Genomic DNA, 25566 nt, shown 5'->3' on the forward strand with positions numbered 1-25566 from the left:
CTTTCTTATGTACTCAGCAATAACTAATTGTAGTTTTCACATATAATGATATATGTATATATATATATATATATATATATATATGACCGCCTAGTAAAATTATTCAAGTGGGTTTTTTAACAAACATAATATATACATATAGCATTAGAATTTTTACTGCCACCGACGCACGTGATGTAACAAATTAGACATAATTTTGTAATATATGAAAAATACTTGTTTTAATTGAATTACTTTCCCCAAAACATTTTTGTTTACGAATAACGGGCTCGTAATGGATACAGGAATGTCTCTCACCCAAAGAATTAGGACATTAAACCAGGAAGGGCTGAAGACTTTATTGCGACCAAAACTGATCTTTTAAAGCCAGTTTTTGGGCACCGATGTGCAGCCAGCCCACTGAAGTATTTCAGGACCTAAAGGAGCCTAAGTCGAATGACTTAGGCTCCTTGAAGGTCTATTCTTACTAGATTTATATTGCTTTCGTACTAAATTCTCAAAAGGCCGGCAACGCACTCGGGAGCCCTCTGGCATTGAGAGTCCATGAGCGGCTGTATCACCTAACATCAGATGAGCCTCCTGCCCGTTTGCCCCCTATTCTATAAACAAAAAGTCCAATTTTGAGGTAGTGGACCTATGGATTGGGCGTGTCTGTATATGGTACTTGCTTTTGGTAGGAATTAATTTTTACTCTCTTTAAAAATAATTCAAAACAAAGATATTTTTCTCTTCTTGTAAAGCATTTGCAATACAGTTTTTTTCAGTGCTAGGCTAAACGTGATAGTGGTCACGAGAGTATTTGCAAACAATTCAGATCAAGACCATATAGTGTGTTTCTTTTGACCACAAGTTGGGGTTTATGAGTTTTTTTTATAATGCTATAAGTATCAAAATTAATTTCAAGCCACAATAAGTGTTTGATCTGCCTGTCCTGGACACTAATGGTAAACCACCGCCGTGGTTTGTCTGTAGTTATGTTAGTAGAGTGGTTACGTTAGAAGCGGTATTGAGTGGTTGAGTCAGTAGAGGAGTGCTTCAGTCTGTAGCGGAGTGATGAAGTGATGTTTTTTCTAACTTTTTGATAAGCATTTGAAATAACATTTTTTAAAAGTATTCCATAGCCACGAGTTTCTTTTTCATATGTTACAAAAACAGCACAATGCTTTAATGTATTTTTGTATGCCTGTTTGTCTTCTAAAGGGTACTTTCTTCCTAAGTGAAGGAAGGTTGTCTAGGAAATCGTCTAGTAAATTTAGAGTTTTGAGAGCTTTGTAATTTACATGCGATTCCATAGTAAATACTATGAACCACCAGCTGAAGTATTTCCGAACCAATTCCACTTACAGTTCTGCAAAACAGCGTGCCAATTCTTTAAAGACCGACTGCGACCTTTCTGGCAATGTGAGTGTCCATGGGCGGCGGTATCACTTAACATCACGCATCATCAGAGCCTGCCAGTTGCCTCCACATAAAAAAAGAATCTCATGAAGAATGCGAATGGAATTGGTTTTTTTTCTATTTTATAAATAATATTGCAATAAATAATGTTGAATAAGTATAACGTGTTTTCTTTACCCTTTTAAGTGTAACTACTAGACCAACTACTGGCGTTTGTCGAAAAGTTTATTTTGAAGTTAGGCAAACAAATTAAAAATCAAACAGTGGCGCTTCAACTTTTCTTTAGGTAGGTAACGTAACTCTGATTTCTGTATTTATTTCATGATTTGTCAATCAAAGTGAAGAGACAGTGGACTAACGGTGTTTCAATGCTTTTCTTCTTTTCTTATTACCGCTTCCTGTTGCTTACGATAACTTGCTTTGTTTACAATTTTATTTTGTGGTTTTCTTCCACGGTGACTTGTGACTCTTCACACTTCGGAGGACTGAGTATGAATGGAGATTCAATATCTTTACGTTCGACCCTCTATTAATTAAATACTGTAACACTATCTGGTCAATATATTATTGAAGCAATGTTGTTTGTACAAAAAAATATAAACGATTTTAAGAAAACACTTTTTAATGGATGGAAGCTATGTATTATTGTAAACTTTTAATCATTTAACATAATTTTAAATTAATTCGACGTTTCGCGTACTTCCGGTATATCCGGTAAGAAAGGGTTTTCTTTAAATGTGTAAAAGCTATGTTAATAAAAGACAATACTCAATATAAACAATTTTAAAACTAATGGTGACTTTCACTAGTATACCTAATACCTAAAACAGTATGTACCAATCAAGAGTACGACCAACCAGGCTCCAGAAGATTAACCATTCCTTATATGGAATTTGTAAGTTCTTTTTTATTAATTAATACAAAGCTATAATTAATAATTCATGAACATAATGAGGAAAAATTTAAATATAAATAAATATCTACTGGTAAAAAGCATTCTTATTTATTGTATCTAAAGAAGGACTAGGCGGCGGTTATTTTTGCAGTATTTACAGCTTGTTTCTTTTAACTTTACTAACCATTTTTATTAAAATATTGAATTTAACACGTTTTATACAAAAAAAGTTGAACAAAAACTAACTTTTTAAGAAACGCTTATTCTGTCATAGTTTGAAACAACGCGCAACATTTACTGTCTTGTATATTCGATGTCATAGTACGAATAAGCGATGCAGCTCAGTTGTTGCTGCTGTTGTCAATAGGTTCGCAAAAAGAGCTCATGATAGGCTCCCTGGTAGTAAATGTAAATTTACTATCAGTGTACAGTTTACTTGGTTACCTATATGAATAAAGTTGTTTTGAGTTTGAGTTTACTTTCCTGTCTTTGCCACAGTTATTACAATAATATAAAATATATAAAAAGACGATAGAAAATATATAATTACTAAAATAAACATTTCTTAAAGAACAAAGGCACAAACAAGGGTTAAACGTGTTAGGAGCGTAACTGTGATGAAGGGCGGCGTCGCGCCAGCAGCAAATGCATCAACAGCCCGTACTCCGCGGCCGCGGCGCGCGCGAGTCTGATGCTGGTCTCCGTCTGCTCCTGTTGGGCCTCTAACCCTCGCGCACGCTTCACACAGTCTTGCAATGACGCCCTTAGCTGTGAATAACATAGCAATAAGCTTGGGACCAAGCGAAGTGTTTTACTCCTTCTCGAGTAAAACACTTCCCCTCTCTTTGATTTGGCATTAAAAAGAAAATCACTTTCCTGAACGGGCTGAATCTAAATCTTCGGAATATTCTGACCTGAGAGGCTAGAGGGCTAACATAACTATAAAACGCCGATGGGATTCAAGTCAATCCTAAGCAACTGCACTCGAAACTCCAAAGACAAAGAAAAGGGGCTGCCAAAAGACAAAGAAAATCTATGCTAAGCCTGGACTGTCAAGTAAAAGGAACTGCTCACAAAATACACCTGATCGGTTTTGGACTACAACACTGGATGCTCTTTCACGTTGTGGACAGAGTATTAGCTCAAGTAAGTTGTAACCTGTATTCGTCCCATGTTAACGCACCGGTAAGAAGTGTTAGAGTGTTCCTGGTTTACACGTTTCTATAACTTCTCTACCCATTAATGTACCCAACTTTTGTCAATAAATTATAAACAAGTCGGTACAGTCGGCCCTCTATCTACTTAAAGCCTAGCTGGGGAGCGACCCCATAGTTCTTCACTCGGTTGCATACCTGAGGGATATGTGCGAAGACCGAGGTTGTAAGAAGTTGTAAGGCACAGATTTAACAAAGACGTGGCTATTAAATGACTATCAGTATGCGATATTGTGTATCTTAAGTATTTATTATAAATTTTTTCGACATTATCTTATTGGTAGTAGTAGAAGCAATGTAAATAGTGTTAGTATTTATTGAAACTAAATAAATAAACTTGTTAGTCTAAGGATTACCTTTAATATTCGTCTTTCCATTATCTTCCTCTGTATCCATGCGCACAGGTAGGTCGTGGTTGCCCACACAACAAGAACCAACGTTAAAAAGATATCGAGGGGTGGAAAATCAAGGAAAAACCAAGTATTTGTACCCGGTACTAAGATCGTGTTTTGTGGCAGCGCCGTAGGGGACAATTTCGGAGTGAGGTCTGGAACAAAGAACTCCGCTGGCAGCAGCAGCAAGGCGAGCAGCACTGTCGCCGCTACGCTGCTGGTGCAAGAGCATCCAGGTAAAGGCATGTGTCACGATAATTTCAAAAATTAACGCAGGTCAACGACATTGCGATCAAAACAGATTTTGAAGACAGACACATTTTGAAGCTCTCAGGTGCGATGACATTTGGTTTTTCTAAAGTTACAAAAGGAGAATTTAGTATTTAAATCCTTCATAGCAACAGCTATCATCTGTGCATTACGCTAATGAAGTTAATCTCATAGTTTTTCAGAATGTTTTGTTGTTTTGATTTTCTTAAATGTTTTCCGGAATTTGAATTCAGGTTGTTAATAGACAAATGTCCATCGAGTGATTAGTTTCTTTTGTATCGGCATCTTTCCACAACTTTAGCAGAGTTTTAAACAGTTCAATCAACTGTTTCAGAACTATGATATAGATATAAGATATAGAGCTAAGCAACTGTAGGAACGTGTACTGAAACTTCAGGCTTCTAATTTTATTCACAACGAAGTAATAAGATCGACAATGGCCTGAACTGTTGCGACAAAAGAATAGTTTTCTCGATTCTGCATGAAAGTAAACGCAAGCATTTAATAAACACGGTATCTATACTTGAAATTTCATTCAATTTGATCAAGTGGTTTAGGCTATTTATAACTAGACAGATTCTTATTTTTGTCACTAACTGACTGACCGATCACTAGTCTAAGATCACTTCGTCACGTCTGCTAAGACTTAGCAGTTTCATTTAGAAAAAAATAGGGTTTAATAGTGATATGCTCGCTATGAGATGGTTAGGTGAGAAAGAACCTTAAGTAGCAACTGAATAATTTGACGAAGTATGACCTATGGTTCACTTACGGCAGAAGCGTTAGATTTGCGATAGAAATAATGTTTTTAATGGCATATATATTTTCTCTTTATATAATTTTTATTTACTTCATTTCGCTTTAACTATTTAAAGATTTGTAATGTATGTTAAACCACAAATTTGTATAGATAGTATTTGATTAAACTAAGGTTCATACCAACTTAGGGGAACAGTTCCATCAAAATCGGTTCAATTACTCTAATTTTTTTTATTGCGAAAAAGGTTTGAAAATAAAAAAAACGCCATGAGTTACACAATTTATTAAATGTTAAATACATACGAATAAAATAAAATTTAATAAAAATAACACGTATCACTATATAAAATCATTTGGCTTAATATTATGAGATTAATCTTAATTAATGACAAAAAAAGCTTCGTACATTTATGAATTAGTCGAACAAGCCCTTACTTCGATCTAAAATGAATTCCTTATTCCCTTGTCGTAATGCGAAACGCGCCAAAACATTTCATCTGTCGAATGTGTCAACTGTCAAAGGCGCCGACTGTTGTACTAACGAATTGTCAAATGCGTCAAGTTGTCTGTTAAACTGACCAATAAAATGACAAATAACTGCATAATACAAGCAAGGGAATATATAATTCATTGTTACACAATATTATCAATAGAGATTAAAAATTACTTTTAAAACGATTAATTTAAACCAAATTTGTAAGTAAATAATATCTTAAAAACTATTAAATAGACATTTAGTATTAGCTGTCAACATTATAATTATTCTTATACAGGTGGTTTCTTAATTACAATTACCACTGTATTTATATAAAATATATCTTATTGGTGTTTTATACCTTGGAGTGGACGTGCTCACGTGGGCATCTTAAAATTTAAAAGCCGCTCTAATCTACAGGCTGTTCGCAAAAATAGCTGCTAAAAATATCAAGTTCTCGAGACTTCGTTCGTCGATCAGCCAACGACACTAAAAAGTAAGACAATGCTTATGCAACTTATCTATTTTTTTTTAACTGTGAACCATCTTTGATGTTATAACTACAGTTAGCGTAGAATTTTGATTGAATTGTATTAATGACTTTAAACCAATCCAAATAGTTCCGGTCAATAGTCATCTCTTACTCTACGTATATGTAAAGGACAACATATAAACATTAAAAAATCGTTGTAATGTTTGTACCCAGATTAAGTTTAGCCTGAAATATAACCATTAACGCGTTTGAAAACAGTCCTATACGAGCGCCATCTATTGTCGATGACACGGTTCATTTGAAATTTGTTCAATAAAATTTTATTCACAATATATTATAAGTATACACATTAAAACGTTAATAATTTAGTATTTATTTTTTGTTAAGAGTTTAGTTGCACCATAAAAATACCCTTTATTTTACATTATGGCACTCCATATGCTTTAAAAACATAAATGTTACATATATTGTATATTAGCTGTATATAAATACTGTGTATAATAAAGGCACTATATGCAATGGCATTTAATACAGGTGATTTCCAACTTAACCGATAGTCCCCAACTGAGGCGTGGACATTTATGCCTACACTACTTTATAAATGCTGCACTGCCTGTACCACCGATTTCTGGATCGGATTTTTCTATGTCAAATTGAAAAACTTTTTGATTAGTTTCAGAGAGTTAAATTATTTTTTTGTTCTAAGCTTTATTTAAGTGACCATGCCCAAATTGGGGACTGTACATTTTAAATCAACCTGTATTTAAGGCATTTGAAGGACACATTTAGTGCTGGCACTTTGTGAAATAATCTAATCTAGCACCGCTCACATGCTTACATTCTAATATGTCCGCTATAGTGCTAAAATATATATAGGTATATATATCTAATAGCCGGATAGTGGACATCTCTGTCTAATCATTCCAAGCAACTACAAAATCAGCTGTTCATTTTTGGCATAATCGCAAGACACACACAAGGCACAATTTATCAAATATTTGACGTCTGTACTACACCTAAGAATAGGTCAATGACAAAAAAAATAATATTGAACGAAATTTCGGTGTTTCAAAAAAAAAAACACCAAAATTTCGTGAGACCTTCATGCCGATTCCTCAGACAGCAAACAATTACCAGCAGAAATAGCTTTTAAAAATTCCCAAACTTCTTCGTAACTGTCGAGCTGGACTCCGTCTTGTGGGAGCTAGTCATTACAGATTTCCGCTCAACCATCTCGGATGTGATGGTCTGCTTCGAGAATTTCTTGTCTATCCCATCAATCTCCTTCAGCATTTCCCTCTTAACGTCTGCCCTGAACTCCGATGGCCGCAGGAATCGACTCGAATCGCTCTTCGACTCACTGTATCGTGAATCGAGTGTACTGTATCGAGAATCTTCAAATTTCGACAATTCGTCTATACCGTCCAACTTGATCGGTTCGTACTTTGTGTTCGTGCTAGTCAGGTTTACCGGTGACGAGCTGTAGATCTTCGTTGTTGTAATCTTCTGCGTACCATTTGGGATTTCCTTAACCTCTGTTGTCGTTTCTTCTAGAAAGTTCTGTCCGACGTCGCTCTGTTTGGCATCAAGGGGTTTGAAGTCGAATTTGGTCGGTGTCGATGTGGCAAATGATTTGATGTATTCCGTTTTGGGGTAGCTCTGATAGGACTCGCTTTTGATAGAGTATTCCGAGTGTTTAGTCCCACCGGGGATGGCCTCAGTGGACTTCTGGTGTTCGCTGAATGTTTCACCGATACCATCTAACGGAGATTTACGTAATGTTGAGTATATTGGTTCTTTATCGTCTCGTAGTTCGCGTGCGTTAAATTTGGGACTCATTGGGGCTTTGGGTGTGTCATAACCGTACTTTTCTTCTTTAAAATATTGATTTTCAGTTTTATAATTTTCGACCCTCTCTTTTTTGTCATAGTATTCGTTGACAGGGCGTGGCGTGTCGTATAGGCGTGTCTCGTAACTGAAACCACCACTACCGATTAGCTGTTATATATTGAGAGAAGTAGAAGTATCTTTATCGTCGTTATTCAAACAAAATAGACAGCGATATTAGCTTTAGTCTTCACTTTAGATACGTCTCTTTCTAGTCTATGAAAGGGATGACCATGTCTTCAATTCGGTAGAATCCTCAAAGTGAGACAGACGATCTAAACTGAGAGCCTTTGTTAGTGATCAAAATTTCTACTTAAGCATAATTCATAATAGCAAGGTAAGACAGTAAAAAGAACCCAACACCATGCCATGCGTTAACACACATGTTGGCAACTGCTTGCCCAAAAACCTACCATTATACGTAACACGGAATGTAGCAGACATTATAATTATGAAAGCAGCAAGAAATTTACAAAATTTATCAATATATAGCTCATTTATTTATCATCATAAATAAATAAATCAGTGCTAATGCTAAATAATCAGTGCTGCTACAACTTTTTTCGGTCTGGGCAGATTTCTGAATCTGTTTTAAGATCGTTTGTTTTATTGGCACATAGGTGACCAGCCTTCTGTGCCTGACACACCATTTTGTGGCGATTCCTCACGATGTTTCCCCTCGTAAGATCGAATGTTAAATGTGCATTAAAAGTCTATTGGTGCACAGCCGGACTCCTACGAACTCAGAGATGAGAGACACTCTGAAGCCACTAGGCCACTCACACTTTAGGATCATTAATGTGCATAAAATTGTCAATAGGGCTTTTGCAAGCATTATCTTGCACCAATTTAAAAGGAAATACTAAATCGAACAGATTCATTAATCTTTCCAGAGTGGACTCAACTATTTTATTTTGCTATTGAAATATAGATATACATTCCGTGTAATGTATTATATTATTTAAATATCAAGCTAGCTTAGCACCTCAGAAACCAATAGTTAATAAGCATCCCCCATTTTGGTCCTTCGATACTGAATTTTAAACGATATTGTCAAGAAATGAATTTTATTATATTATTTGTATTTTGTTTATAAAACAACAGATTTCATTACTGTCTAAAGTTGTACAGAGTAGTTTTCAGGAATATGAATTAAAAACTATACAGGTTTCTTCCAAAGGTATGCGTAGGATTGCATTTACGAAAGGATGTTTCGATATTTTTTGATGTAAAAGGAAACAAACTGTCAAGAAACTCACCTGATGTTAAGTCATACCAAAAACACGCACTTTTCCAGAGGGCTCCGGCCTTTAAATTTCTCGTAGTATGAAATTGTTATGAATATATGGCACTTGATTCAGGATTTAATTAGAGACAACCACTTGCTTGATAATTAATCGCCAAGTCGATATAAATTAAAAATGATTTAATAAAAAGTCGAGACACGACTGGACCGATTTTGATGAATTTAATACGTGTGTGTTAATTTAATACGTGTACGATAACGAGTCTAGTGGTTTTACATACGCCGCAATGAGATGAAGGTGTTAAGCTAGCTTGTTCACGACCCCCGTGTAAAAGGAAAAAACGAACCAATTACTTGTCCTCATACTTTAGACAGACCCTTCGCGGTGGCGGCGTCGGCCTTTCCCGTCTGTACGTTATTCTCTCCCCGTCAACCAAATTTCGGACTTCATCCTTTTTTGTTGTCATGCTGATCCTATATACCCCCATGCGTTAGTGCAAGGCTTTTGAAGTACAATCCACTAGACCTAGACTAGAAATTTTCTAGAAAATTAACTTTTTAGTCTGGTGCGTAAATTAAATGGTTTTTATACAAAAATATTTCTAGGTCAGGTCCAGGCTAGTGTCTGTACATCAAAAAATTAATTAAAAATAGCATTCATTAACAGTTTACAGAGATGTTATAATCGTCATTGTCAAAAATGACAGTCATAATAGGTTCAGCCATGATTTAAAGTATTAATAAAGATTTAAAAAAATGCGAAATATAAAATGTTAATATTGTTTCCATTGCTGAAGATTATGCAAGAGATGATTAAAACCACAAGTGAAGCTGAAATACAACATTAATCAATATGTACAGAACGATGTTTGAACTCACAAAATAAATTCGACTTCAAAGAACCAATCTGGAATTACATTGTCTCTTGACTGACCGGGTCAAACACATGACATAGATAATTGACATACAAGGTGCAAAAATAACATTTTAATGGCCATACGTATTTGTAAAAACTACCGCGTTATAGGGGGGAATTATTTATAGAATTAACTATAATGTAAACCTAAAGGTAATGAACTATTTTGCAACCATTATGTTCCTCCCCTTATATGTATTATTTGAGATGATGCTATACGTTAAAGTGTGTAAATTTGAAGAATCTTCAGAAAATAAATATATTCTATACCAAGGTAGACGATTGGGGCCAATATTGTGTATGTATATAAATGAAGAAAGTGTATGTAAGTGTATGTTTTTAAATGGTAATATTGACAAAAATGGAAAAATCTAAAGAGATTTAGAAAAAGTAATCCAAATCGGTTAACAACATTGGTTTAAAGTCGATCAAAAACGCGGGCGCAAGCGATTTAACATCTGTAGCTGTTCATTTGGACTTACTCGTTTCTCATCGTTCTGTCATTAAGTTTCGTAGTTTTTTCTCTGTAAATGAAATATTAATTGAAAATACCAACTACCGAAGCAAGCTTACAGTAGAACAATTTAAAAAATTACACATTTATAAGAGAAAACTTCAAAAATCGCCACAATGGGTACCAAAGTTTTGAAGTCCCTCTAAAAATTCACACCAAAGAGCCCAGCCAATAGAAAAGCGGTTAATCTATTGCCTGAAAAGCTCATGCGTCTATAGCGGTCACAGAGCTATAGTTCTTATCACTAGTTAATCTAAACATAAGTCTAATCTAACGTACAATAAACCTTAATTAGCTAAACATTATATTAATCACAGTTTCAGTGGTTAACGCAACAATTCAAGGCTTTTGTTAAGACATTTGTGTGATCATTACACGAATTAGGAAAATATATATTTAAAATAGGCACATATCATAAGTATTGTGTGTATAGCAATAGTACAAAGGCACTTTATCCTTCTACCTATAAATCCCAGCAGCATGTGAAAAAAAGATTTCCGTCAATTATAATGGACAGGATATTTAATACATCATCGTTGCCATGGTAACAGTGTTTTCTATATAATATAATAAAACAAGGAAATTTACGAAATCATTTGAGCTTATTGAAAAGTATATGTATGGTACATTTAGCATGAATTTTACGGGTCTGTTGTATTTTAACGTATTCGTCTTGACACACACAATATACAATTTGTCACACACGTTTTATGTATGTCATTTAGTTCCAAAATCGTCTACAAAGCGCTGCTCAAGTTTTCCATACATTTTTTATGATTCCACGCCACCAAAAACCCACAGAGAAAAATATAACTTGATAAGTTTTTAGTGGGAAACAAACTGTTCAGGGTATTAACCCCTTCCTGCATGATTTTTTGTTTTCGAGCCAAAAAAATATATGTTACGTAAAAAAATAAATAAAAAGACACGTATTTTAACAAATTAAAATTTATTAAAAAATAAGTAAGAAAATCAGGTTTTTCCACTTTGGTTCAAATATGGCACAATATGCATAAATTGAAAAAAAAAGTATTAAATAGTATGAAACAGCAGGAAACAATTTCTCTTCTCATTCAAGCATAAGTTGACTTGACATTTCCTGCATAGCATGTGGTATCTGCCCTTGCACTCAGGCACTTAGCAACGCTACCTGGATAACCCGATACGCAAGTGATCCAGCTGGTCAAGAGGAACATCTAGTTCGAATCCAGAAAGATGGCATTATTATAGCTCTAATAGCTCCTCTGGACTTCTTCTCTTGGATTGCAGTTTCGATAAGATTGCAGGATCCGCGTTTGGCGACTGTGCTGGGCTTATTGGTCATAGTGAGGGCTTCCACCACAGCTACTTTGAAATCGCTAAGGGGAAACCATGCACCAGCGTCAGTATTTCCACGTCTATATAACAGCCAAGTATTGACTGTCGTCATATCCAAAAGATGAAAGAATATGCGGTGATGAAATTTGTGTGATCAGATCTGGATTCCGCTTGACCAGGAAGTGCATCTAACAGATCCACACCTTCCATGTGACTGTTGTATGACGTGACAGCCTTTGGTCGGGGAACAGCTTGGTACACTTTTTCTTTTTTATCGTAACGTCTCACTTCGGTCATGGGTTTGCTGCCAACGTAGGTCATAGATCATAGCCAACCTGACCTTTGGGAATTTGGGTTGAGTTATCATTGAAATGTAAGAAACGTTTAATTTCTTCAAAGCGATTACAGGATGATAACTCTAATTCCGTTATATCAGCAGGCAAGCTGGTATTGCCTATGAACTGAATTTCTGTTTCTGTTTTCTCTAAAAAGCTGTCCCTCCATCTAGTTTTTGTTAGCACGTGAACTGGTACTGGTAAGTTCTGATAATGGAATGTCGCCTTCCATGTCAGAATCTGATTCAGGTAGTATTATAGGTGGCCGATCCCTAGCCCGTTTTCTGTAGTTATCATAATCAGAAACCTTTTCATCAGTGGTGCCGTTAGGAAGTTTTTGAATGATGGTATGTATGTACACCACCATAAAATTTTATTGGGTCCATTATATGTACTACAACAAAACAATATGAATCTAAAAATTGAGTCTCTTAGTATTTCATCCGAATGGGGTGTTGTTCATTTAGATTGCATTCAGCCTGAATCACATAATCATTATTGATGTTAAAAATAAATTTTCTATATCTTTAATTATAAAAAAATGTTTTTCCTGAACCTGCTGCCTTTCATTGAAATAAAAAACCACAGTCCGCAAGTATTACGTTAATGCATAATGTACCAAATATAAACCAACAGTAAAAGGAATATTTCTGCATGTTGTCATATTTAGTCCAAACCTTAAAATAACATTTTCGCAGAGTAAAATCATAAAAATACAGAAAACCTTACCTTGTCCAGATAAGTTGCAATATTTCACCTACGTCACGTATTTTTACTAACTGAATTTGGGATGATAACTATTTTTAAACGAATTTTAAAAAGACACTTACGCGGGGCACCGGTCGAAATATGTCCTTCTAACTTGCAACTAATTTTTAGTACAGCTATTTACTCAGAGATGGTGTTGTTAGTATTTAGTATGGAAGCGTATGTACCGGTTATGATCCTTCTTGCAGAAAACGAAGTTTTATTTATTCAAACAGGAAATATTGATCAAAGAACGGTGTGGATCATATTTGTACCAAAATGCAGGAAGGGGTTAAAGAGCTTTGGCATATGGCAACATTTTGCTAAACTTTATTCGACTTAATTTACGAATAATTCTTGCTAAGGGTACCTGACACTTGTCGCTAAGTATTTAATAAGGTTAATTGTAATTAATAATTAATCGAATTAATTGTAATAAACTTACCGAGTTGTAAATCCCTCATAATTCTGCTTCGGAGTTTCGTCCGGACGGAAACTCGAAAAGGACGGGCTCTTGTCACCCTTGTCCTTGAACCCGTTGTACCCGGGCGAGTACACGGGCGATAGGTTGTGTGTCGTATTGTGTGTCACACTCGTGTTCTGTGTTAGATTCTGTGTGGTGTTCTGCGTTGTGTACGTGCTGTTCGGACTGTAAGTGGTGTTCGCGAAACTACTGGTCGGCGATTTGAATCTGAAACATTTGATTAAGTTTAGTCCCGTCCCAAATGGGGCATGGGTATTAAAGTCGTTTAATCCACTACTCTTTACAGTTAAATATAGTATGTTAAACTTAAAAGGTTAACAGGTAATATAACCACAAAAATATGTTTTACGTATACGAACACCGTTCTAAGGTATACGTTCGTGTACGTTGTAAATTTGTAGCAGAATTTTCTATTTGTTTTAACAATTGTAATAAATAGATAATTCATCTTATACCTATGTTGCACGTCTTGTCCGTCCGTGTCCGTATCGTCGCCGGACGTGTCCCCACGCAGTTTGTACTTCGCCTGTCTTATCGCCGTGAGACGTCCGCGAGCTTCCTCCAGCTCCTTCTCTATGCGAAGGACTTCGGATCTATAATTAAATAAAAATTATGAAGGTGATTGGACATAACGGCTTCTCCCCTAAATCTCCACTGCGATCTGTTCCCCACGCTCTGCACACAACGCCTTTCCTTAACCCTCACCAGGTCATCTGTCCACCTAGTCGATCCTCCTCCATCACCTCAAATGCTTCCAAGACCTTTTTGCCCCATTGGCCATCCGTTGCGCAGAGGATGGCCGAATAGCCTTTGTTATATAGAAAAACTTACCTGGCATCGATCTCTTGAGCGATGCCCCCCACCATTCTTCTGTTGAGCACCAAACTCCGTTCATCATCGCAATGGATGGCGTCTCTGGCCGCTCGCACCAAGCCATCCGTAGATCGGATGACCTCCGCTCCGGCAGCCTGCAGGCGCCGAGTGGATTCCGATGTGGGATCAGCCTTTACCTAAAGTTTTATATGGGATTATGTACTGCCTGATGGATAACCAGTGGTGCTACAACCTTTTTAGGTCTGCACCTCAGAGTTTTGTATCTGTTTCATGATCATAATACGTGCAGACACGTATACAATAACTTTTATATATTTTGTATTCGCAAAATATGAAATCGTTGCTTAAATGATGGTAATTTATTCAACCCCAGATAAGAATGTGTTTGTGTGTGTATATATGTATCAATATAATAATTAAGCATCTAAAATACAAAAAAAGTAATAAATATATTTAATAAAGTGAATTAAAGAAGAACTCGAATGTAGTGTGTGTGTATGTTTGTATGGGTGTCGGGGGTGTGTAAGTTTGAGGTGCGTGTTCATAAAAAAAATAGTTTTAACTTACTTTACAAGCGACTAAAAGTTGTGCTGTTGAAGAAGCCACTTGTCGCGCGCTCGAAATCAGCCTCTCTTCGGACGCAGCACCCTGTTATCAATTGTTCAAATTTATTAATAAACAAGAAAAAAACTAAAATAAAATAAAAAAAACGGTAAAAACTAACGTGTACCTGTACAAGCGCGTTCGCTGCTTCGACGAGCGCGTGCGCAGCGGCTGCAACCAATCGAGCGGCGGACACCAGCCCCTCAGACCACTGCCCATCGTCTGACGACGAGGTCGGGCGTCGAGCGACTTTTCCCTAAAATTATGAACATGCAGAACTTTTAGAAGACGCTCCAGTATTCATACTAACAAAAAAAACTTGGACTTGGATATATAAGAACTAGTCTAAAGAGGAAGCTCTTCGATATGTGTGCTAGGACTTTTGACTCGCAAGTGTGTTGCCGGCCTTTTAAGAATTGGTATGCGCGCTTCTTGATGGGCCGTAAGTGAAATGGGTTCGGAAATACTAAGTGGTGGTCACATATCGTGTGATGAAACACATACGCAGATATATACCCGAATAATTCCTCTCCTTCGTGTTGAATGCTATAGAAGATTCAAAGATACTCCAGATCTGTCAACGCCAAGGGATCAAGTCGTCGCAAAGTGACTGGTTGACGTAACTCACCTGGTCAATCAGCTCCCTCTGAGCCGCTGATGCCGCTCTGACGAGAGCCGATGTCGCTGCTATAATAGATTTTGCAGCTTCCAGGATCATCTCATCAAAGTTGAGGTTCTCATCAGTCTCCTAAAAATGGAAAGGCGTTTTGAGATTTTTTTCAACATTGGAATGGAAATACTATCTATTACAATTTTGTGTCAAATGACAACAATACAATACAACTCAGAGGTCATCATTCTCATCCAAGAATTTGAAGGTTCAATCCCCACAGGGATCTGATTGATGATGAAGATCTCTCGGTTAAGGAAAACATCGTGGCAAAGGATTATACTCACGAGTCACAGAAGGCTTATCACCTACTTGCCTATTAGGGAAAGTTACCACGAAATAGATACAGTAAGCCTAAACGTCAAAAACATCAAAAATTATTAACATCTTTGAATTTTTAAATATACGTCCAAGAACTTGAGCTAAATTTCTCATCTAAATTTATTTAAGGTTCAAATTTCATCGTTTCGGAAATATGGGTTATCCATTTAATTCCAGAGAATTTGTACAAGTATTTTTTATATGTTTGCAATAAATTTTCTACTTCCTCCAAACTCTTCTTTCTTCTCTCCTATAGAATTGGTCACTACCAACAAACTCTTCTGTCTCTTCTTGTTCAGTAGAATTTATCACGATCGATGTAATATGTTTGATTCCCGGCTGATACAAAGAAACAACCAAGAATATCAAACATATCTCACCGACACGTAACATTTTCTGTATCTTCTAGATTGGTGTAGAAGGCATCGTATAAACGGCACGACTACTCATAATCAACCCTAATTCTTAAGTAAACCAGACAAGAGATTCTATTAATCTATATTCGTTCGATATCCTAGAAATTTAGAAAGTAAGCCTGGAAATGATCAGTGATGCTCACCTGAGCCTGCTGCATTCTAGGCCTAAGCTTCTCCAGCTTCCTCGCCGCGGCGTCGATGGAGGCAGCGGCGCCCAACAGCTCCTGTTCCGCTATGACAGTTGGGTCAGCTGGATCCACCCAATCTGAACCTATGATAATTAGAATAATAAACGAACAACATTTTTACGCCCGTGCAAAGTATGACGATCCAAATCGTGCAGGCACTTGGGGATGTTTATAACAAAAAGGAGAAGGTCCAGAAATAAGTTTACTAGTACGTAGTCAATTTCTTATTGCAGGACTCACCTTTAAGCAAATCAGCGGCCGCCAACATATCGGCGACTGCATGGGCAACATTCCGAGATAACTCCGGTAATGCATGACGCGATGCGGGCGCAGATAGCAGAGCGCTAAGCAGGGAGCGATAGGACTCAGCTGCCACTCGAGTCGCTTCTAAGGTACGCTGTTTCAGCTCTTCACTTTCTGCCGAATGGGCTGCGCTCTGTAAATAACATACCATATTAGGGCATCGAGGCAAAATCTCGAAGGGTCAATTATTATATATTACGTAAGTCCTAAAACACAATCTCCAAAACATTTACCTTTGCAGCAGCCATCATATCCAGAACAGTCTTCCGACCCAGATTAGCAGCCGCAGTCAACTGCTCTTGCCCCGATGCGCCAGCTATGCCACCAGCCGCCACCGCTCTGGCCGTCGCAGCTGTCATCAGTCTAGTGCAACGGACCAGCTCTTCAGGTGATCCCGTGCTTTTGGGGGGCGATGGGGACATTAGGACCTGAAATTCAGTAGAGAAGCTGTGTTGATTCAGATTTTCAAGCAACCAATTTCTTGTGGCTTCATTTTCAACCATGGGAATAATCATTACACCATGTGACAAAGACAAACAAATAAATACCTCAATTTCCTGTGATATGGCCTCAATCGTGGATTCCAGGGCTCTTGTGCCTCTTGTATGTTCATCTTCAACAGCTTTAACAGTCTTCAGCAGTGACGTCACATTTGTCACCATAACCTACAAACAATTATTCATTTGTCTATGATTTCACAAAAGTAACCGACTTCAAAATGACCACCTGCGGTTATGGTTCCTATTTTCATGATATTTCAAGCAATTTAAATTCCAATCCAACCAACTAAATGAAAACTTTGAAGTCGGTTTAAAATTTAAAGTTTTTGACAGAAAAACCAACAAAAAAGCCGGCAAGCGTGAACGATCGCATGATACCTATGGAAAAAATAAACACCAATGCAAATAGCACAAACTATATACATATACAATCGAATAGTTATATGTCAAAAATTAAATATATATATATATATATATATAATAGGCAAGAAGATATCAACTTTGTGCCAGCAGGCGATTTTTAACGCGAACACAAGTTGTGCCGGGATTTTACCACCGCAGAAATTTGATATTATAATACACAACTACCCACATAATGTCCCAAATTTGTCAACGATTTGAAAATCACGTAAAACTTCTTTCAAACGTATGATCAAGAAACGGCTGTTTGCTGTTTGCAATTGTTAAAAACCATCTCGATCCATAACGCCTTTAAACCTATTTTTGGGACAATATAGTAATCGCATTTACCTTCCTAATATGCCATAAAACTATTCGATATAACGTATAGTCAGTACTGCGGGTACGTGAACACGGAAGCGACAAGGGCTAGGATTCAAAGTCGGGACCAAGTTGAATTCGAACCAAACCCAAGCGAATTACTTCAAATTCAACGAAAATTCCAAACGATAGAACCAAATTACCACTTATCCATTCCGTGATTCAACCCATAAGCTTTCCACAAGCGAATCTTGAACGCATACAATAATTAAATGCAATTTCGAGTAATTCAAAAATTACTACTGCGATATCTAAAAATAAGATACGGGAAGATCACTCGAATTAAGTCCGTTAAAAAGTATTCAAAACATATAAATTTTGTGTATCGTATTGAAGTTCGTTAAACGAAACGTACGAACGAACATGTAAAACGAAACGTAACCCGCCATTTTGAATGTAGATTTTGACAGCAATTACACTGACAGATTCATTCCGTTACGTTCAAATTAAAAACGTGATACTGCGTTTATTTTATTTGAAATTTTTGGACTTTGATTTAATTTCTTTCCTATACGACCTTGGCATACATACTGGACACTCATTTTTTGCGATCACAGCTTGTGATGGCGACAGGGGATGATCCAGAACCTGAGCCGTCTACGAGTTCTATGCTTGGTAGACGACCGGCTTTGGTGGATGACTTTGAGGGCGATGGGCCATTGTCGATCGTCACCTCTGTAGTGAAGAAGTGGAATTTGGCAAAATTATGAAAAAATTGAGTACTACATGAGCAATGTGTGGCATTCGCTGAAGAAAATAGATTAATGCATTCGCAAAAGCAATGTAGAACACATTGTGTTCCCATGAAAATAGCTAAATCGGCGAATAAATCATTTGTTTCATGGTGCGGTACGAAACGAAATTGCAAATGCGAAATCGAAAGTTCCGAGAAATAGAGGAACGTTTATCGAAAAATAGATTTACTACTTGTGTTTTATTTGTTTTATGCATATTCGCCAAATTGGTACTACAACACAGCTATTAATGAAGACCGACGAAGCTGAGCCATCATAAATGATTGGTTATAATTATTGCATCAAATAGATAAAAACCAAGTATTAGGAAAAATTGGTGGCCCCGGGAAGAGAGTCCAGTCTGATGAATCAAAGTTTGGGAAACGAAAGTAAAATCAAGAAGTGTTTTATATCACTATTCATTAATATTTATCTATATCTTAACTAGATTATGTTTAGGTTAGGTCCTTAGTTATGACAACATCAAATCCGTCAACCTTAACTGACGTGTTACTACCACTGTAACGAAGCATAGGCATTATGAAAGCCGAAGTGGCTGAGGCTAGAGGTTGCCCGGAAAATCCATGAAAAGTTGAAAAAACATTCATTTTCATAAACCAACTCAATCTTTGCTATAACAGCTGTAAATAATCATATATTTGCAGGAATATCTGTTCGCAATTTAGAAATTGGTCGACGATTTTAAAATCCTCCTCGAAAATAAAGGTTGAAATTAGATATTAACTGCATTATCAGGATATTTCCTTGACTTGACTATATTTTTTATAAAGTACTTATATATCTTTATCAGTTTTGAGTATAATCATATATCTAACGTAATAAATTGCCGCGAAGGTATTTCCAACCGCTTCTACGAAACTCTTCTATTAGCATAACTGAACTTATTCAAGGTCGGTCAAAACATAGAAAATCAATCTATCGTCGTCGTCGAGCTATGTAAATATAAATTCCCGTTGTTGTGGCGTTCAAGATCCGCTCTTAAAAATTCGTACAATATTGGACTTTCGAAGCGATGTTAACCTCCGATGAAAGCTTCGGGTTTATAAGCTGATATCTGATTTATAAAATTAAAAAAAATCAGTCCCAACTCACGACCCATGACATGAAATGACATCACAACATTGGTTTTAATAGTGACATGATGGAATAACCTAAATCCCTAGAAATTAATAACGGATCAGAATTTCTAGATTTTAAATCAAACAGCGTGACAAGATTTTAAATAATTACGCCATTTTCTTGAAGCAATCGAGTGCCCATGTGCGACCTGATAATATTTAGTGTCGCGATTCGTCGGTAACCGACTCCCATATATTAAAAATAGTTTTAAAGTTTAAGGGCAATATAACCCCCTATATATTTCACAGGGATTTTTGTTACACCATTTATAACAGTAAGTGGTGCTGACAAGTTAAATCAATGACACGATAATTGCGAAAATATTCAAGTCCAATAATCACATCTACATAACTATATGTAAGTTGATTTAAGGCTTTTTTGGGCACACTAAAACCACTAACACGAAAAACATTAATTCTCTATATAGGGTTTTATAAAAGCTAACGTTTTAGCACTCTCCGGGTACCTTTAAAAACAGAAGAAAGCATAGGAAGCTTTAGATCGGTGTTTCCCAACATAGGAGCCACGCCCCGCAGGGGGCATTGATTGTTAAGTTAATTCGATTCATTGAAATTATATAGAATTTGACTTTCAGTTTTGATGTTTCATTCCGAGTTTCGATTCGTTTCTTAAATCAACTAAATAATTAATATTATAAAATATACAAGATTGTGGCATAAGAATTTTAGTAGGGCTAAGGTGGGGCATGGGTCGTTATAAATTGGACTTGAATATTTCCATCCACACCATGCGAATTTGATTCTGACCGATTCATTCCCACTGTTCTCAACCGCTTCCGTCTCCCGAAACCTCGTATTATCCACTTCATCGAGAATTTTTAGCTGTTCCTCCATACGACTCTTCGGCCTCTGGCGTTCCTTCACCATCACTTTCATATTTTTCCTATTCATCATAGACTCGTAGAAATCCCACCAGCCATCCAAACTGCCGAATTGTTTTTCCCTATTTTTTATCACATCTTCATATATCGTCCACCAATTGTTGGCATAGTACTGTTTGGGGTATGTTCGTGTTATGTCATATATTTCGATCTTTTTGTTATTTTGACCTTCATTTGTTATGTTGGGAACATATTTTCTGATAATCTTGTTATAGTAACTCTCTAGTTGACACAATTCTTCATATGTAGACTTTGATATATCTATCTTTTCGTAGATATCCAAGTTTTTATGCTTTCTTTCTATTTGTATATTGGATAACTGCTTTAGTTTCAAAATCAGTGGATCAAATCCTTTGTAATTGAAGTCTCGTTTGGCAAAATCGATTAATTTTAAAACTATATCTTCATACTTTTTGTTGTATTCTAAATCTTTATTGATCGTCTTTGATAGATCAACATCTTCGATAAAACTACGCAGAGTATGTTTCTCTTTCTCGTATTTATCAATTTCTGTTTTTATTTCACCTAAAACTAGTTCGTGTCCACTAAATCTCTCCAATTCCAGTCTCGTTTCTTCCATTTTTTCTAAGTTTCTTTGCGCTAACGCCTTCCACCATTCTGTATCATCTTTGAACATATTCCAAAATTGTTTCCTATTAATTGTATTAAGTCCACTTTCAGGTGTTTTAGGACTATTCTGCGACGATTTTAACGGTTCTATAGATTTTACATCTTTATTTTCCATGTTAACGACTAAATTAATTGGTTTAATTTTTTTAAGTTTAAAAACCGGACTCTTTAACTTTGGTTTATCGATTTTAGTTCTTTTTATTGTCAAGTTTGTATTAACAGTGTCTTGCCAATTTAAATCTTCGACCACTTGGGACAGACGTTTCATCTCACTGTCCAAATCTGATGAAACAACTTCCAGTTGCCTTGCATTACGTTTCCTTCTATTATCAGTTTTTTTAGCAACTTCAACGCATACATCGATACATTTTCGTAGTTCTCCTAAGAAAATACCCTCCCCGTATTTAAGCACCCTCCAATCCATGTCAAATAGACTATTTTTGGCTGCTATATTGTATCTAGCATTGACATCGTCATTTACTTCTCTGGAAATGGGCTGGGTCATTAAATCCTCTATATATGTGATTAGTTCTTCGCAACTATCGTGAAAAATGCTGGGTGAGATATCGTCATCTTGACTGGAATAGTCCAAGAGCTTGATGAGCTCATCTTCTTGATCAGATTGGAAGATATCAGTTTCGGAATCGCATGAATTGTAGTCTTTTATAAGGGAACGTCTCTTTGCTTTTGGGATTGTGTTGGTTTTGATTGGGAGGCTCCAACGCTTCGGGTCTGAGAGGCGCTAGAAACACCCGATAAACATTAAAATGAAGTTGAGACGTCAAACTGCCATATGACAGATCAAATCCGTCAATCCTTTTTCTTAATGAGCAATGTGTCAGTTGATCTGACGATTGACAGATTCAATCTGTCCACGACATAGAAAGTCCAATATCGACATAGACAAACATAGACACACAGAAAAGCGAAAAATCACGATTTGGTAGAAAACATAAAATCTAAAAGCGAATGCTGAAAAAAAAAACAATTGTTTTCATTAATAAAGAAGTGATATTAAATAAGGATTTAAGGAGAGACCCATTAAGGAATGGGTCTCGGGAAAGAAACAAAGTAACAACATACTTTCAAAACACATTTCCTCACGAAAATTTTCTTTTTACATGAATGGGGTTTTAACACACACTAAAAAAACTTCAACTGGTTCCTCCCCAACCCCATCCTACCTTGGCGGCATGCTTCAAGCGGTCCATGTCTGGATGCTGCACGTGCTTTCCGCTGGCTGCAGCGGTAGCGGCGGCCAGATCCCGAAGCGCGGCGGCAGCGTCTCTGGCAGCGTGAAGGACCAGCACTTGGGGCTCGGCACTTCCGCCCCCGAGGGACATGGCGCCTTGCTTCACCACTTCGCATAGTTGCACTATACAGAGCAATTGTCATTAATAAACGTTTTAAGTTAGTGAATGTGTCTATTTAAAGTGACTCAAGTAGTTACGTTGCTGGCCTTAATATGGTCTTTTTAAAATTTAAGTGAAACAATTTTACGTAAAGCACATGTGGTGCGTTGTCGATCTAATAAAGGATATTTTATAGACAAGGAGAAAACTCAACTGCAATTCACTCTTGTGTCATGGGCCTATTAAATTCAAATTCAAATTCAAAATTTATTTATTCATGTAGGTAACAATGTACACTTATGAACGTCAAAAAAAGAAATATTAAATGAATTTAATTTTACATTTACTGCCAGTTCTCAAATCAAGGGCGTAGAACGGAAGAGAAGAACTGGCAATAAACTCTCCGCCACTCTTTTTAATCGCCAAGTTTTTTTTTTTACACAATGCTTGTAAGGAGCTGCAACCACTACACCATGTTCCATATGACATATTGAGTAATAAAGAATAAAAAAAAAAAAAATTAAAAAAAAAAAAATTAAAAACAAAGATTTGTCCTCTATCAGCAGGAGGCATGGTGAAATAGGAGCACGCACTTACGTACTCGTGAGAACAACACGCAAAGACGTAGTATAAACAACTAATATCACCGCAAACACGAATTCAAGTACGACCAGTCACCACAAGTAGCACCCGTTCACGAGTATGACGCATGGCCAGCCATTGGCCCCCTCGCCATATTTTAGGGAGAGAGACAACCCGACGCATGGACGCCGCCACAAGCAATGACATTTGAGTGACATTAAGATATGAAACAGTATTTTATGAATAATTAAGTCATTTACACGCACGTGTGTTTTCGACCTGTCAATAACTTACTGATAGTTCCAACAGCGCTCTGGGCGGCTGAAGCCAACTGCTCCTGAGTTCCACCAGCCCCACCCACCAGGCTCTTGGTATCTTCTACCAGAGTCTTTGCGGTCTTCAGGATATTCTCACGATGGTTTGAGAATGTATCGCCTTCCTTCTCTGACTGAAGTGTGCCTGACAAAGTAGAAGATTGACAATTGATTATGAAACAGAAACAGATATCTGTACCGTCACTGATTTTTAAAATAATTATTGTGTAAACACTCACCAGCGCTTGCAAACAAAATGGTGGTGTCTAAATCCCCAATGATGGTGGCTATGGTGGCCGCGGCGTCGATGCAGGCCTGAGTGCCGCGGGAACCCGCTTGAAGGGCGCTCAACAGGGAGACCACCTATTATCAAGAGGCTTTAAGACTTCTAACAGGAATGGGCATGGCGACTCAACTAAATAATTGCTGAACAATTATCTAAATACTTATTTAGAGAAGGAATTGTATCTATGAACTTCAAATGTTAGCGACCAGAGAATAAGGTATTGATTAGGCTGTAAATTTGTATTCCATATAGTTTTTAGCATTCTTTCCCTATTTAAGAAGATATCAAGTCTCACCTTCTCATTCAACTTCCTAGCGTTATCAGCAACGGACCGTTGGTTTTGGGAAATGGCGGCGAGACGACAATGGCCACCAGCCCTCACCAGTTCGGAGACACCTTCACCAACTTCCACGGCACACACGCGAATACTAAAATATATGTATTACAGTTCCTTACGATTTCTTTGTAAATAAAAAACTTGGCGATTAAGAAGAGTGACGGAGCGATTCATTTGGGAATTTTCAAATGACACATTATTTGCAGGGAAAGTAGTATATTCAGATTTAGTATATATAAAGATTTAAAAAAAATATGTAAAAAAAGACTAGGGTTTTGAAGTTCTTAATGAATCTCACTCACCGATTGGCCACGTCCGCGTTGGGCGTGGTCGCCGACGCCCCGACACTGTCAGACGCTAACTTCTCATACTTCTGACACATCTCATTCCCGAGTTCGACTAGACGCGCCGGTTCAGTGGCAGCCTTGGCCGTCTGAAAGAAAAAAGATATTTCATCTCGACTCGAGCGCTGTCAATGTCAAACTTGATATAGAAGTTAGACAGCTCTTGGTGACAGCTAAAGTGTTATTGATGTTCTAGGATAGGAGACTTTCATTCAGTCAGCAATTACATCAGTCTACATTGAGATAATTTATTAGTGACAGTATGATTATATCTTAAATTAATCACTAGTATTGACAGATGACGGAGAAAAAAGCTCCAGTCTTTCCACACCAATGTCCCACATACAATAATACAGTTGATATCACAAATTCTGCTGAATTATTTAAGACCCTGTCTTTAGACCCTTACCATATCGGAAGCCAGTCTGGAAATGTCCTTAGCGGCAGCAACCATTCTTGTTTGGTAATCCACGAATGATTCGGTCTCGTCATAGCTACCAATGAGGGACATTCTGAAATATTTTACTTATATAAAAACAGAAATTTATGTGAAAACTTTTCTGTCCTCAGAAGCGTCACCTTTCATTACAATAATATTATTAACAGACGCTATCTTTCCGAAGATGATGTTACAAAAAACGTTGCTTAACAATGCTTTATATTTAAATTAATCTACAACCAAATAAATAAGGCACCATAGATAAGTAGTGTTTATTCTGTTAGAAAAATGAGTGGTGCCAACTCCTAGGTTAGTGAGAGATGGATTTTGAATTTTTCTGATTTTGAACCGTGTTCCTGAAGTCTTCTTTTCTATTTTTTAGTTGTTTCCCAATTATTTATGGAGCATTTCGTGTCAACCAATGGGCACCGCTCATATTTAGTTTTTTTTGTAGCCGCTGTAGAATTTCGATATTATAGCGGCTTCATAACCCCCCCAGAACGGACCTTACATTCTTAATTATTAATATTTATCCTACTTTATTTATATT

General features: G+C 36.9%; 2 protein-coding genes across 7 annotated transcripts in view; both read right to left on the reverse strand.

The window, feature by feature from the left end:
- Positions 1 to 2828: 2828 nt before the first annotated feature.
- LOC110993431 lies at positions 2829 to 4191 on the reverse strand. The gene is made up of 2 exons (XM_022259694.2): positions 3864 to 4191; positions 2829 to 3061 (listed from the first exon to the last, which is right to left on the reverse strand). Exons 1-2 carry the CDS (start codon positions 4143 to 4145, stop codon positions 2894 to 2896), a joined length of 450 nt encoding a protein of 149 aa, XP_022115386.2. The 5' UTR covers positions 4146 to 4191; the 3' UTR covers positions 2829 to 2893.
- A 1108-nt stretch (positions 4192 to 5299) lies between these two features.
- The window catches only part of LOC110993388 (talin-1), a 61831-nt gene continuing 41564 nt past the window's right edge, over positions 5300 to 25566 (reverse strand). For 2 of the 6 annotated variants that reach the window (XM_022259640.2, XM_045633983.1), the window contains 19 exons: positions 24987 to 25089; positions 24536 to 24666; positions 24192 to 24324; positions 23850 to 23973; positions 23591 to 23755; positions 22547 to 22737; positions 20599 to 22104; positions 17226 to 17342; positions 16911 to 17105; positions 16615 to 16810; positions 16330 to 16457; positions 15408 to 15527; positions 14907 to 15035; positions 14744 to 14824; positions 14174 to 14352; positions 13798 to 13935; positions 13304 to 13549; positions 10428 to 10469; positions 5300 to 7871 (listed from right to left, as the gene is read on the reverse strand). In XM_022259640.2, coding sequence (XP_022115332.2) covers positions 7046 to 7871; positions 10428 to 10469; positions 13304 to 13549; positions 13798 to 13935; positions 14174 to 14352; positions 14744 to 14824; positions 14907 to 15035; positions 15408 to 15527; positions 16330 to 16457; positions 16615 to 16810; positions 16911 to 17105; positions 17226 to 17342; positions 20599 to 22104; positions 22547 to 22737; positions 23591 to 23755; positions 23850 to 23973; positions 24192 to 24324; positions 24536 to 24666; positions 24987 to 25089 — 4750 coding nt within the window. In that variant the 3' untranslated portion in view covers positions 5300 to 7045. Of the gene's footprint in view, positions 7872 to 9376; positions 9504 to 10427; positions 10470 to 13303; positions 13550 to 13797; positions 13936 to 14173; positions 14353 to 14743; positions 14825 to 14906; positions 15036 to 15407; positions 15528 to 16329; positions 16458 to 16614; positions 16811 to 16910; positions 17106 to 17225; positions 17343 to 20598; positions 22105 to 22546; positions 22738 to 23590; positions 23756 to 23849; positions 23974 to 24191; positions 24325 to 24535; positions 24667 to 24986; positions 25090 to 25566 lie in introns of all 6 variants that reach the window. The other 4 variants (XM_022259642.2, XM_022259643.2, XM_022259641.2 and 1 more) reach the window with 4 other exon arrangements.

Source organism: Pieris rapae, chromosome Z, assembly GCF_905147795.1.
Source record: "Pieris rapae chromosome Z, ilPieRapa1.1, whole genome shotgun sequence".
In the NCBI taxonomy this organism is placed as follows: domain Eukaryota; kingdom Metazoa; phylum Arthropoda; class Insecta; order Lepidoptera; family Pieridae; genus Pieris; species Pieris rapae.

Bases quoted from the DNA above. Each gene is read 5' to 3' on its own strand.
- LOC110993431 (XM_022259694.2), bottom strand. From the start codon at position 4,145: ATGCCTTTACCTGGATGCTCTTGCACCAGCAGCGTAGCGGCGACAGTG. The intron at 3,062-3,863 runs GTAATCCTTAGA...TGTTATTCACAG, and splicing joins TGGAAAGACGAATATTAAAG to CTAAGGGCGTCATTGCAAGA.